Source organism: Nerophis ophidion, linkage group LG01 (assembly GCF_033978795.1).
Source record: "Nerophis ophidion isolate RoL-2023_Sa linkage group LG01, RoL_Noph_v1.0, whole genome shotgun sequence".
NCBI classification, from domain to species: Eukaryota; Metazoa; Chordata; class Actinopteri; order Syngnathiformes; family Syngnathidae; genus Nerophis; species Nerophis ophidion.
The window spans coordinates 88,587,851-88,599,856 of NC_084611.1; the positions used below are offsets into that span (position 1 = coordinate 88,587,851).

General features: G+C 37.6%; 1 protein-coding gene across 1 annotated transcript in view; it reads left to right on the forward strand.

Annotated features, from left to right (window-relative positions):
* Positions 1 to 12,006, forward strand: part of LOC133561489 (complement C3-like) — an 87,209-nt gene that overhangs the window by 58,766 nt on the left and 16,437 nt on the right. The window contains exons 32-40 of the mRNA XM_061914783.1: positions 81 to 241; positions 1,864 to 2,019; positions 2,096 to 2,155; positions 2,224 to 2,314; positions 6,292 to 6,343; positions 6,459 to 6,546; positions 6,615 to 6,704; positions 6,783 to 6,888; positions 9,800 to 9,889. Coding sequence (XP_061770767.1) covers positions 81 to 241; positions 1,864 to 2,019; positions 2,096 to 2,155; positions 2,224 to 2,314; positions 6,292 to 6,343; positions 6,459 to 6,546; positions 6,615 to 6,704; positions 6,783 to 6,888; positions 9,800 to 9,889 — 894 coding nt within the window. The remainder of the gene's footprint in view (positions 1 to 80; positions 242 to 1,863; positions 2,020 to 2,095; positions 2,156 to 2,223; positions 2,315 to 6,291; positions 6,344 to 6,458; positions 6,547 to 6,614; positions 6,705 to 6,782; positions 6,889 to 9,799; positions 9,890 to 12,006) is intronic.

The following is a 12,006-nucleotide window of genomic DNA, read 5'->3' on the forward strand; positions in this document are numbered from 1 at the left end:
ATCCTGGTAACCATGAAAATGGCAATAAAAAGAAAAGCCCGGGCTAGGTGGTCTAACTGAGGCCTCTGCTGCCCCCGCAGGTAGCCACTGGCCTGACAGGCAGAACCAATTGTTCAGCTTGGAGGCCACGGGTTACGCCCTGCTGGCATTGGTCAAGTTGGGTCACATGACCGAAGCAAAGGAAGCCTTCAAGTGGCTGAACAGTCAGAGGAGGATTGGAGGAGGCTTCGGTTCCACTCAGGTGCCAACCTGTCCTGCTTTCTGTGTTTGGGGGGCTCGCTTTTGCTGGAAATTAAACATGTCTTCTTTTTCTGACTCTTCCTTTTTTCTTCTTTTTCTGACTCTTCCTATTTTCTTCTTCTGACTCTTCCTTTGTTCTTCTACTTTTTCTGATTCTTCTTTTTTCTTCTTCTTCTTCTGAATCTTCTTTTCTTCTAACTTTTCCTGTTCTTCTGGCTTTTCTTCTTCTGACTCTTTTTCTCACTATTTTTCTGACTCTTGTTTTTCTGGCTGCTCGTCTTCTGAGTCTTCTTCTACCTCTTTTTCCGACCCTTTTTCTGACTCTTCTTCTGACTCTTCTTCTTTTTCTGACCCTTCTTCTTTTTCTGACCCTTCTTCTTCCGACTCTTTCTCTTTTGCTGGCTCTTCTTCTTCTGGCTCTTCTTCTTCTGACTCGGTTTCTGACTTTTTTCTCACTTTTCTTTTCCTGAATCTTCTTCTTCTGGCTCTTCTTCTGACTCTTTTTCTGTCTATTCTTCTTTTGGCTTTTTGTCTTACGAGTCTTCTTATGACTCTTCTTCTTTTGGCTTTTTGTCTTATGAGTCTTCTTATGACTCTTCTTCTGACTCTTGTCTTCTTCTAACCCCTTTTCTTCTGGCCCTTCTTCTTCTTCTAACCCTTTCTTTGTCTTTCTCCTTTTTCCTTCTGACTCTTCTTCTAACTCTTCCTCTTCTTCTGATTCTACAGCTTTTCTTTTTCTTCTGACCCTTCTTCTGACTTTTTTTCTGGGTCTCCTTTTCATTCTTCATTTGACTGTTCTTTTTCTTCTGAAATTTCTTCTTCTTCTTCTTCTGGCTCTGTTTCTGACTTTTTTGTGACCCTTTTTCTGTATATTCTTCTTCTGGCTGTTCTTCTTCTGGCTCTTCTTCATCTAACTCTTATTTGTTCTGACTCTTTTTTTCCTCTTTTTCCTTCTTCTGATTTCTCTTCCAACTCTTCCTCTTCTTCTGACTCTACTTTTTTTCTGGGTCTTCTTTTCACTCTTCTTTTTCTTCTGACATTCATGTTTCTTCCTCTTCCTGTTCTTCTTCTGGCTTTTCTTCTTCTGACTTTGTTTCTGACTTTATTTCTGACTCTTCTTCTTCTGATTCTTCTTCTTTATGTTCTTCTGACTCGTGTCTTCTTTTGGACCCTTCTTCTTCTGACACTTCTTCTTCTGACCCTTCTTCTGATCTTCTTTGTCTTCTTCTGACTCTTGTCTTCTTTTGGCTCTTCTTCTTTGTCTTCTAATTCTTCATTTTTTCCTGACTTTTTTCCTTTTCTGACTCTTCTTCTTCTAACTCTTATTCTTTTTCTTCCAACTCTTCTTTTTCTTCCTTTTTCCTTCTTCTAACTCTTCCTCTTCTTCTGACTCTTCTTTTGTATATTTCTTCTGACTCTTCTTCTGACTTTTTTTCTGGGTCTTCTTTTCACTCTTCTTTTGACTCTTGTTTTTCTTCTGACATATTTCTTCTTCTTCTTTTTCCTCTTCTTGTCTCTCTTCTTCTGACGCTTCTTTTTTTCGTTTTTCTTTCGACTCTTCGACATTCTTCTGGCTCGTCTTTTTATTCTGACTCTTCTTCTTTTTCCTTGTCATCCTTTCAGTCCACCATGGTGGTGCTGCAGGCGCTGTCGGAGTACTTAATCAACACTCCTTCCGCTAACGAGGTGGCTCTGGACGTGGACGTCAGGATAACGGGCCGCCGGGACATTCGCTACCACTTCAACCCCAGGACCGCCTATGCCGCTCAGTCGTCCCGCGTGAGAAATGTCGTCCGACGCTAACTTTCTGGTCTGCATCTCTCTGACTCCTGACTCCTGGTCTTCCTCTCGGCAGCTGCCCGCTGACCTGGACCTGACTGTGGAGGCCACAGGGACCGGACAGGGAATACTGGAGGTGGGACCACCGAGGATGACAATGATGGCAACTGAAGTCCTGACTTCCTGTCACATGACCCCCCGCAGGTGGTGACCTACTACAACCAGGTGCACGAGGTGGACGAGAAGATTCCCTGCAAGGACTTTGAGCTCAGCGTCGCCATCGAGGAGGCCAGCGGTGAGTGTCTGCACCTTTATCCAGATTTGCACCAAGCACTCATCCTGCGCGCACACACACACACACACATGCAATAAAGAAAGATACGCTAATATAATTATTTCTGATCTTATTTCACAAAAATGTCATATTTAGTTAAAATTTCAATGAACAAATTCACATTTTATTTATTTCTTTATTTGGATTTATTTTCAATGACTTATTTCCAATGTAACAATATTTTACGAATTCAGTTAATTGGCTTTATTTTGCATCAGCTACTCAAATTCCAAACAATGACTTCATCTTTAAATTACCAATTTAATTGTTTTATTTTCAATTAATTCACATATTCATTATTTCCTTTAATCAACGTTATTTTCAATATCTTACAAAATTGTTGGTGAATTATTTCAAATTTAACATATTTAGTTAATTGGCTGTATTTTTACACCACTTATTTAAGATATAATTATTGATTCCAATTTGAATTACCAATTAAATTGCTTTATTTTCAATTACTAAATGTGATTGAATTCATATTTTCATTATTTGTTTAATTAGCTTAATTTCTGATAATAACTAATTCACATTATACTTATTTAAATAATTGCCTTTATTTTTGCACCACTTATTTAAAACGTAATCAATTAATTCCTATTCAAACGACCAATTGAAAGGCTTTATTTTACAGTACCTATTAAAATGCAGGTGAGTTATTACATTTTTAATTACAAATACATTTCCGATTTCAAATGTTATTGAGTTAATTCATATTTGAGTTACTTGGCTTTATTTTGAATTGCTTATTTTAAATCGCAATTGATTAATTCCCATTTTAATTTGTAATTTAATTGCTTTTTTTATAGATAACTTATTTCAAATGTAAGTAAATTAACTCATGATTTTAGTATCTCCTCAATTGGCTACATTTTCAATTACTTTTCTTGACTTGATTAATATTTTATTTACTTAGTCAATTGATTTTCTTTTCAATGACTTATTTATAAAAACAATTAAATTAATTCAAATTTAGCTACCGATTTAATTGGTTTCATATTCCTTAATATTGTAGTTGTTAGTCAATGAGTTCATATTTTAATTTAGTTAAACAGCTTTATAACGACTTGTCCAGGGTGTACCCCGCCTTCCGCCCGAATGCAGCTGAAAAAGGCTCCAGCATCCCCTGTGACCCTAAAAGGGACAAACGGTAGAAAATGGATGGATGGATATTTCAAATTTCAATAAATTAATCCCTGTTTTATTTTCTCATTTGTCTATCTTTCCTTACATTTTTTACCCTTTGTCCCTTTGTAATTTTTTCTTTTTTCTTTTGTAATTCAATTATTTTATTTTCTATTATTATCACAGTTTAATGATTTATTTATTTTATTTTCCTTCTTTTAAATGCGGTTGAATTAATTCACATTTGAATCTCCAATTTAATTAGAATTATCTTTAATAATGTAGTTAAATGGGTTCATTTTGTGTCATTTATTCCGATTTCCAACAAATAATAGGCTCGACCCTGAAATGGACAAGCGGTAGAAAATGGATGGATGGATGGATGGATGGATTGATGGATGGATATTTCAAATTTCAATAAATTAATCCCTGTTTTATTTTCTCATTCGTCCATCTTTCCATACATTTTTTTACCCCTTGTCCCTTTGTAATTTTTAATTTTTTTTGTGATTTAATTATTTTATTTTCAATTATTATCACAGTTTAATTATTTATTTATTTTATTTTCCTTCTTTTAAATGTCATTGAATTAATTCACATTTGAATCTCCAATTTAATTAGAATTATCTTTAATAATGTAGTTAAATGGGTTCATTTCGTGTCACTTATTTCAATTTCCAATAAATAAGAGGCTCCAGCACCCCCCGCGACCCTGAAATGGACAAGCGGTAGAAAATGGATGGATATTTCAAATTTCAATAAATCAATCCCTGTTTTATTTTCAGATTCGTCCATCTTTCCATCCATTTCCTACCGCTGGTCCGTTTGTATTTTTTTTAATTTTTTTGTAATTTAATTATTTTATTAGGGACCGAATGTCCCTTTAGGACAGAGGACCCTATTGTATTTCTAAGGTTTTATTATTATTATTATACCGCCGCCTCTTTGAGCTGTAATTTGACCAACTTAACATGCTTCAAAACTCACCAAATTTTACACACACATCAGGACTGGCGAAAATTGCCATCTAATAAAAAACAAACCCCCAAAACTCAAAAGTGCGCTCTAGCGTCCCCTAGGAAGAAACACGGACACAACTGCGTGTAACTTCCGTTAGGAATGTCGTAGAGACATGAAACAAAAACCTCTATGTAGGTCTGACTTAGACCTAGATTTCATTAAATGACACCCTTCAGCAAAAATCCACAGGAAGTTGGCAAAAACCCCTTCAAAACAAAAGTGTCCTAAAAAATGTAATTTTTGCCTCTTTGAGCTATAATTTGACCCCCTTAAAATGCTTCAAAACTCACCAAACTGGACACACACATCAGGACTGGTGAAAATTGTGATCTAATAAAAAATACAAAATAAATAAAAAAAACTCTAAATTGCGCTCTAGCGCCCCCTAGGAATAAAACACAAACAAAACTGCTCCTAGGAAGAAAACACAGACAAAACTGCTCCTAGGAAGAAAATACAGACAAAACTGTTTGTAACTTCCGGTAGGAATGTCGTAGAGACGTAAAACATAAAACCTCTATGTAGGTCTCACTTAGACCTACACTTCATTATTTGACATCCTTTAGCAAAAATCAACAGGATGTTGGCAATTACCCCTTCAAAGCAAAAGTTTTGTAAAAACCCGTCACCTTTTTTCAAACATTATCTCCTCTGAGCGCGTTTGTCGTGTCGGTTTCAAACTCACACATTTGAGAGATTGAACCCTTTTGATTAAAAGTTGCGAAAATAGTTGTAATAACTGGTCCGGTTTGGATTTTATGAGCCTTCAAAGAACTGATGCTGCTGCGCTGCTGCCGTCTCAAGACGGCCGCTTAAAAGCAGGAAGCACCAGCGTGACCACATAATGCAGAGAAGGTAGGTACTGTGCAGGTAAAGATATGTTGACTGGGTGAAAAAAAGAGGCACCAGTTTGACTCCAGGATACAGGGAAGGTAGGTAAAGTGCAGGTAAAGATATGTTGACTGGGTGAAAGAAGGAGGCACCAGTTTGACTCCAGGATACAGAGAAGGTAGGTCATGTGCAGGTAAAGATATGTTGACTGGGTGAAAGAAGGAGGCACCAGTTTGACTCCGGGATACAGGGAAGGTAGGTAAAGTGCAGGTAAAGATATGTTGACTGGGTGAAAGAAGGAGGCACCAGTTTGACTCCAGGATACAGAGAAGGTAGGTAATGTGCAGGTAAGGATATGTTGAATGGGTAAAGGAAGGAAACACCAGCAAAAGTCGGTCCCGTCCATCGCTGCTTGCAGCTTTAATTTTCTATTATTATCACAGTTTAGTTATTTATTTTATTTTATTTTCCTTCTTTTAAATGCGGTTGAATTAATTCACATTTGAATCTCCATTTTCATTAGAATGATCTTAAATAATGTAGTTAAATGTATTCATTTTGTGTCACTTATTTCAATTTCCAGTAATCAAGTCCACATTCTCAAATCAATTAAATTGTCATTTTAGTGGTTAGATTGCCTGGTAGGTTGCGAGTTCAAAACCCCGGTCGAGTCAAACCTAAGACTCTAAAAAATAGCTTGGCACTCAGCATCAAGGGCTGGAATTGGGGGTTAAATCACCAAAAATGACTCCCGGGCGTGGCCCCCGCTGCTGCTCACTGCTCCCCTCACCTCCCAGAATTATTTGGCCACACCCAGTGTGTGTGTGACAGTCATTGCTACTTTAACTTTTTCGGTTTCTGGCGCCCATGCCGCTTGTTGCTAGGCAGAACTCCCCGGGCCACGGCGGTATGACATCACCATGATGTCATCCGTGTCTAAAACTATCATGTCTTGCCTGCAGGGACGCCGCCAGCAGACGTGGAGAAGTCCTACCAGATGGTCATCAAACTGAGGCGAGTGGCCCTTAGCACTCTCTGCAGTTTAGTAGAAAACAAAACAAAAACAAAACAAAACTTTAACGACTCATTGGTAAGAAAACAGCATGAAAGATTCCGTGTTTTTCCACAGGGCTTTAGGACCCAGCGACGTGCGGATGGTGGTGCTGGACGTCAGCATGCCCACGGGCTTCACCCCGGAGGACTCGGACCTGGATCTGGTAGAGGACTAGGACTAGGACAGGTGTGAGAGTCTGAGCAGGTTCTGATGGTGCTTCTTGTGTGTCAGCTCTCCAACTCAGTGGACCGCTACATCAGCCACTTCAAGATGGTGGACAACCTCAGCGACCGAGGCTCCCTCATCCTGCACCTGTTCAAGGTAACCGTGACGACCGCCGCTCTCACCAGGCCCCCCATGCCCCCAGCCCCTCCCCCACTCATCTGGCGTCTGCTGCAGGTGTCGCACAAGGAGCCTGAGATCCTGGTCTTCAGGCTGCAGCAGAACTTCAAAGTGGGACTCCTGCAGCCCTCCTCTGTCACTGCATACCAGTACTACAACCCGGGTCTGTCTGTCTGTCTGTCTGTCTGTCTGTCTGTCTGTCTGTCTGTCTGTCTGTCTGTCTGTCTGTCACTGCATACCAGTACTACAACCCGGGTCTGTCTGTCTGTCTGTCTGTCTGTCTGTCTGTCTGTCTGTCTGTCTGTCTGTCTGTCTGTCTGCCACTGCATACCAGTACTACAACCCGGGTCTGTCTGTCTGTCTCTCTGTCTGTCACTGCATACCAGTACTACAACCCTGGTCTGTCTGTCTGTCTGTCTGTCTGTCTGTCTGTCTGTCTGTCACTGCATACCAGTACTACAACCCTGGTCTGTCTGTCTGTCTGTCTGTCTGTCTGTCTGTCTGTCTGTCTGTCTGTCTGTCTGTCTGTCACTGCATACCAGTACTACAACCCTGGTCTGTCTGTCTGTCTGTCTGTCTGTCTGTCTGTCTGTCTGTCTTTCTGTCTGTCACTGCATACCAGTACTACAACCCTGGTCTGTCTGTATGTCTCTCTGTCTGTCTGTCTGTCTGTCTGTCTGTCACTGCATACCAGTACTACAACCCTGGTCTGTCTGTCTGTCTGTCTGTCTGTCTGTCTGTCTGTCACTGCATACCAGTACTACAACCCTGGTCTGTCTGTCTGTCTGTCTGTCTCTGCATACCAGTACTACAACCCTGGTCTGTCTGTCTGTCTGTCTGTCTGTCTGTCTGTCACTGCATACCAGTACTACAACCCTGGTCTGTCTGTCTGTCTGTCTGTCTGTCTGTCTGTCTGTCTGTCTGTCACTGCATACCAGTACTACAACCCTGGTCTGTCTGTCTGTCTGTCTGTCTGTCACTGCATACCAGTACTACAACCCTGGTCTGTCTGTCTGTCTGTCTGTCTGTCTGTCTGTCACTGCATACCAGTACTACAACCCTGGTCTGTCTGTCTGTCTGTCTGTCTGTCTGTCTGTCTGTCACTGCATACCAGTACTACAACCCTGGTCTGTCTGTCTGTCTGTCTGTCACTGCATACCAGTACTACAACCCTGGTCTGCCTGTCTGCCTGTCTGTCTGTCTGTCTGTCACTGCATACCAGTACTACAACCCTGGTCTGTCTGTCTGTCACTGCATACCAGTACTACAACCCTGGTCTGTCTGTCTGTCTGCCTGTCTGCCTGTCTGTATGTGTGTCTGTCTGTCTTTCTGTCTGTTGGTGTGTCTGTCTGTCTGTCTGTCTGTGTGTAGGTGTGTGTGTGTCAGCATTCAACACACTGCTTGTCCAGCATCAAGACTTGTATTGTCACTGTGTTGTGTTGTTGTTGTTGTTACGTTAATGTTGTGTTGTTGATGCTGTTTTGTTGTTCTGTTGATGTTGTGTTGTTATGTTAATGTTGTGTTGTTGTTCTGTTGAGGCTGTGTTGTTTTTCTGTTGATGTTGTATTGTTGTTTTGTTAATGTGGTGTTGTTGATGCTGCGTTGTTGTTCTTTTGATGTTGGGTTGTTGTTATGTTGATGTTGGGTTTTTTCATGTTAATGTTGTGTTGTTGATGCTGTGTTGTTGTTCTGTTAATGTTGTGTTGTTTTTATGTTGATGTTGTGTTGTTGTTATGTTAATTTTGTGTCGTTGATGCTGCGTTGTTGTTCTGTTGATGTTGTGTTGTTATGTTAATGTTGTGTTGTTGATGCTGTGTTGTTGTTTTGTTAATGTTGTATTGTTGATGCTGTCTTGTTGTTCTGTTGATCCTGTGTTGTACTGTTGATGTAGTGTTGTTGTTATGTTAATGTTGTGTTGTTGATGCTGTGTTGTTGTTCTGTTGATGTTGTGTTGTTGATGGTGTGTTGTTCTGTTGATGTTGTGTTTTTGTTCTGTTGATGTTGTGTTCTTGTTCTGTTGATGTTGTGTTGTTGTTATGGTAATGTTGTGTTGTTGATGCAGTGGTGTTCTGTTAATGTTGTGTTGTTGATGTTGTGTTGTTGTTATGTTAATGTTATGTTGTTGATTCAGTGGTGTTAATCTGTTGTTGTTATGTTGTTGTTCTTTTGATGTTTTGTGTGTGTTTTGTTAATGTTGTGTTGTTGAAGCAGTGGTGTTGTTCTGTTGATGCTGTGTTAGTGTTCAGTTGAAGTTGTGTTGTTGATGCAGGGTTGTTGTTTTGTTGATGTTTTGTTGTTCTGTTGGTGTTGTCTTGTTGTGTTGTTGTTATGTTAATGTTGTGTTGTTGATGCAGTGGTGTTGATATGTTGATGTTATGTTGTTGTTCTTTTGATGTTGTGTTTGTGTTTTGTTAATGTTGTGTTGTTGATGCAGTGGTGTTGATCTGTTGATGTTATGTTGTTGTTCTTTTGATGTTGTGTGTGTGTGTTTTGTTAATGTTGTGTTGTTGATGCAGTGGTGTTGTTCTGTTGATGCTGTGTTAGTGTTCAGTTGAAGTTGTGTTGTTGATGCAGGGTTGTTGTTTTGTTGATGTTTTGTTGTTCTGTTGGTGTTGTCTTGTTGATGTTGTTGATTTGTTTATTTTGTGTTGTTGATGCAGTGTTGTTGTTCTGTTGATGCTGTGTTAGTGTTCCGTTGATGTTGTGTTGTTGATGCAGTGTGGATGTTGTGTTGATGTTTTGTTAATGTTGTGTTGTTGATTTTATGATGTTGTGTTCTTGATGCAGTGTTGTTGCTTTGTTGGTGTTCTGTTGATGTTGTTTTGTTCTGTTGTTGATGTTCTTGTGTTGTTGGTGTGTTGTTGTAATTGTTCTGTTGGTGTTGTGCTGTTTTGTTGTCGTTCTGTTGATGTTGTATTGATGTCTTTTGTTGTTGATGTGTTGTTGTTGTGTTTTGGTGTTGTTTTTGTTTTGTTGTGCTGTTTTTGTTATTGTTTTTGTTGGTATTTTTGTGTTGTTATTGTGTTGTTTTATTGGTGTTGTTGTTGACATTGTTGTGTTGTTGTTGTTGTCAGACCATCGCTGCAGCAAGACGTACACGCCCAGACAACACCGAGACGACCTGACTCACATCTGCAAGGACAACGTGTGCCGCTGCACGCACGGTACTAACATCTAACAAAGCGATTGACACTCTTTGACTGCCAGCTAAACGGGTATGATTTAAATAAAAATGTGTGACTTTGAAATAGCAAATATGACTTAAACTAAAACATATTAAACATGATTTTTAAACCAAACTTGTTTGAATTAAACTACATTTGTTTGATTTCAACTAAACACTTTTGATTTGTAACTAAACAGGTATGAAAACATTTTGGGTTTGACTTTCAACTATGTTTGATTTTAAAATAAACAGGTGTGACTTAAACTAAACCGTCTAAACGCGTTTGAGTTCAAACTGAATGTGTTTGATTTGATACGAAACGGGTACGATTTAAAATAAACACGTTTGATTTTAAAATAAACGGGTGTGACTTAAACTTAACGCTCCAAACACGTTTGATTTTATACTAAAAGTGTTTGCCTTCATACTAAACGGGTATGACTCAAACTAAAAATGTTTGATTTTGAAATAAACAGGTATGACCTAAAGGAAATGGTCTAAAAGTGTTTGACTTTACACTAAACGGGTATGACTTAAACCAAAAATGTTTAATTTTAAAATAAACAGGTATGACTTAAACCAAACAGTCTAAACGTGTTTGACTTTAAACAAAACATGTTAGATTTTAAGCTAAAATGTTTGATTTTGAACTAAACAGGTATGATCTAAACTAAATGTGTTTAACTTTCAACTAAAGTTGTTTGATTTTGTACCTAACAGGTATGATTAAAACTAAAAGTGTTTGACTTTCAACAAAAGTAGTTTGATTTTAAACTAAACGGGTATGACTTAAACTTAATGGTCCAAACATGTTTGACTTCAAACTTAACGTGTTTGATTTTATAATAAAAGCGTTTGACTTCATACTAAGCGGGTATGACTCAAACTAAAAATGTTCATTTTAAAATAAACAGGTACGACTTAAACTAAACGGTCTAAAAGTGTTTGACTTTACACTAAACGGGTATGACTCAAACTAAAAATATTTAATTTTAAAATAAACAGGTATGACTTAAACTAAATGGTCTAAAAGTGTTTGACTTTAAACAAAACATGTTGGATTTTAGGCCAAAATGTTTGATTTTAAACTAAACAGGTATGACCTAAACTAAATGCGTATAACTTTCAACTAAAGTTGTTTGATTTTATACTTAATGGGTATGATTAAAACTAAAAGTGTTTGACTTAAAATTTTAACATGTTTTGTTTTATACTAAAAGTGTTTGACTTTGTAGAAAAAGGGTATGACTCAAACTAAAAATGTTTCATTTTAAAATAAACAGGTATGACTTAAACTAAACAGTCTAAAAGTGTTTGACTTTCAACTAAACATGTTGGATTTTTAAGCTAAAATTTTTTATTTCAAACTAAACAGTTACGACCTAAACTAAACGTGTTTAACTTTCAACTAAAGTTGTTTGATTTTATACTTAACAGGTATGATTAAAACCGTTAAGTTTGACTTCAAATTTAACGTGTTGGATTTTAAACGAAAAGTATTTGACTTTTATACTAAACAGGTATGACTCAAACTAAAAATGGTTCATTTTAAAATAAACAGGTATGACTTCAACTAAACGGTCTATAAGTGTTTGACTTTACACTAAACGGGTATGACTCAAACTAAAAATGTTTAATTTTAAAATAAACAGGTATGACTTAAACTAAACAGTCTCAAAGTGTTTGACTTTAAACAAAACATCTAGGATTTTAAGCCAAGATGTTTGATTTTAAACTAAACAGGTATGACCCTAACTAAACGTGTTTAACTTTCAACTAAAGTTGTTTGATGTTATATTTAACGGGTATGATTAAAACTAAAAGTGTTTGACTTCAAACTTTACGTGTTTTGTTTTATGCTAAAAGTGTTTGACTTTGTACTAAACGGGTATGACTGAAACTAAAAATGTTTGATTTTAAAATAAACAGGTATGACTTAAACTAAACGGTCTAAAAGTGTTTGACTTTACACTAAACGGGTATGACCCAAGCTAAAAATGTTAAATTTTAAAATAAATAAATAGACTTAAACTTAACAGTCTAAAAGTGTTTGACTTTAAACCAAACATGTTGAATTTTTAAGCAAAATGTTTGATTTCAAACTAAACAGGTATG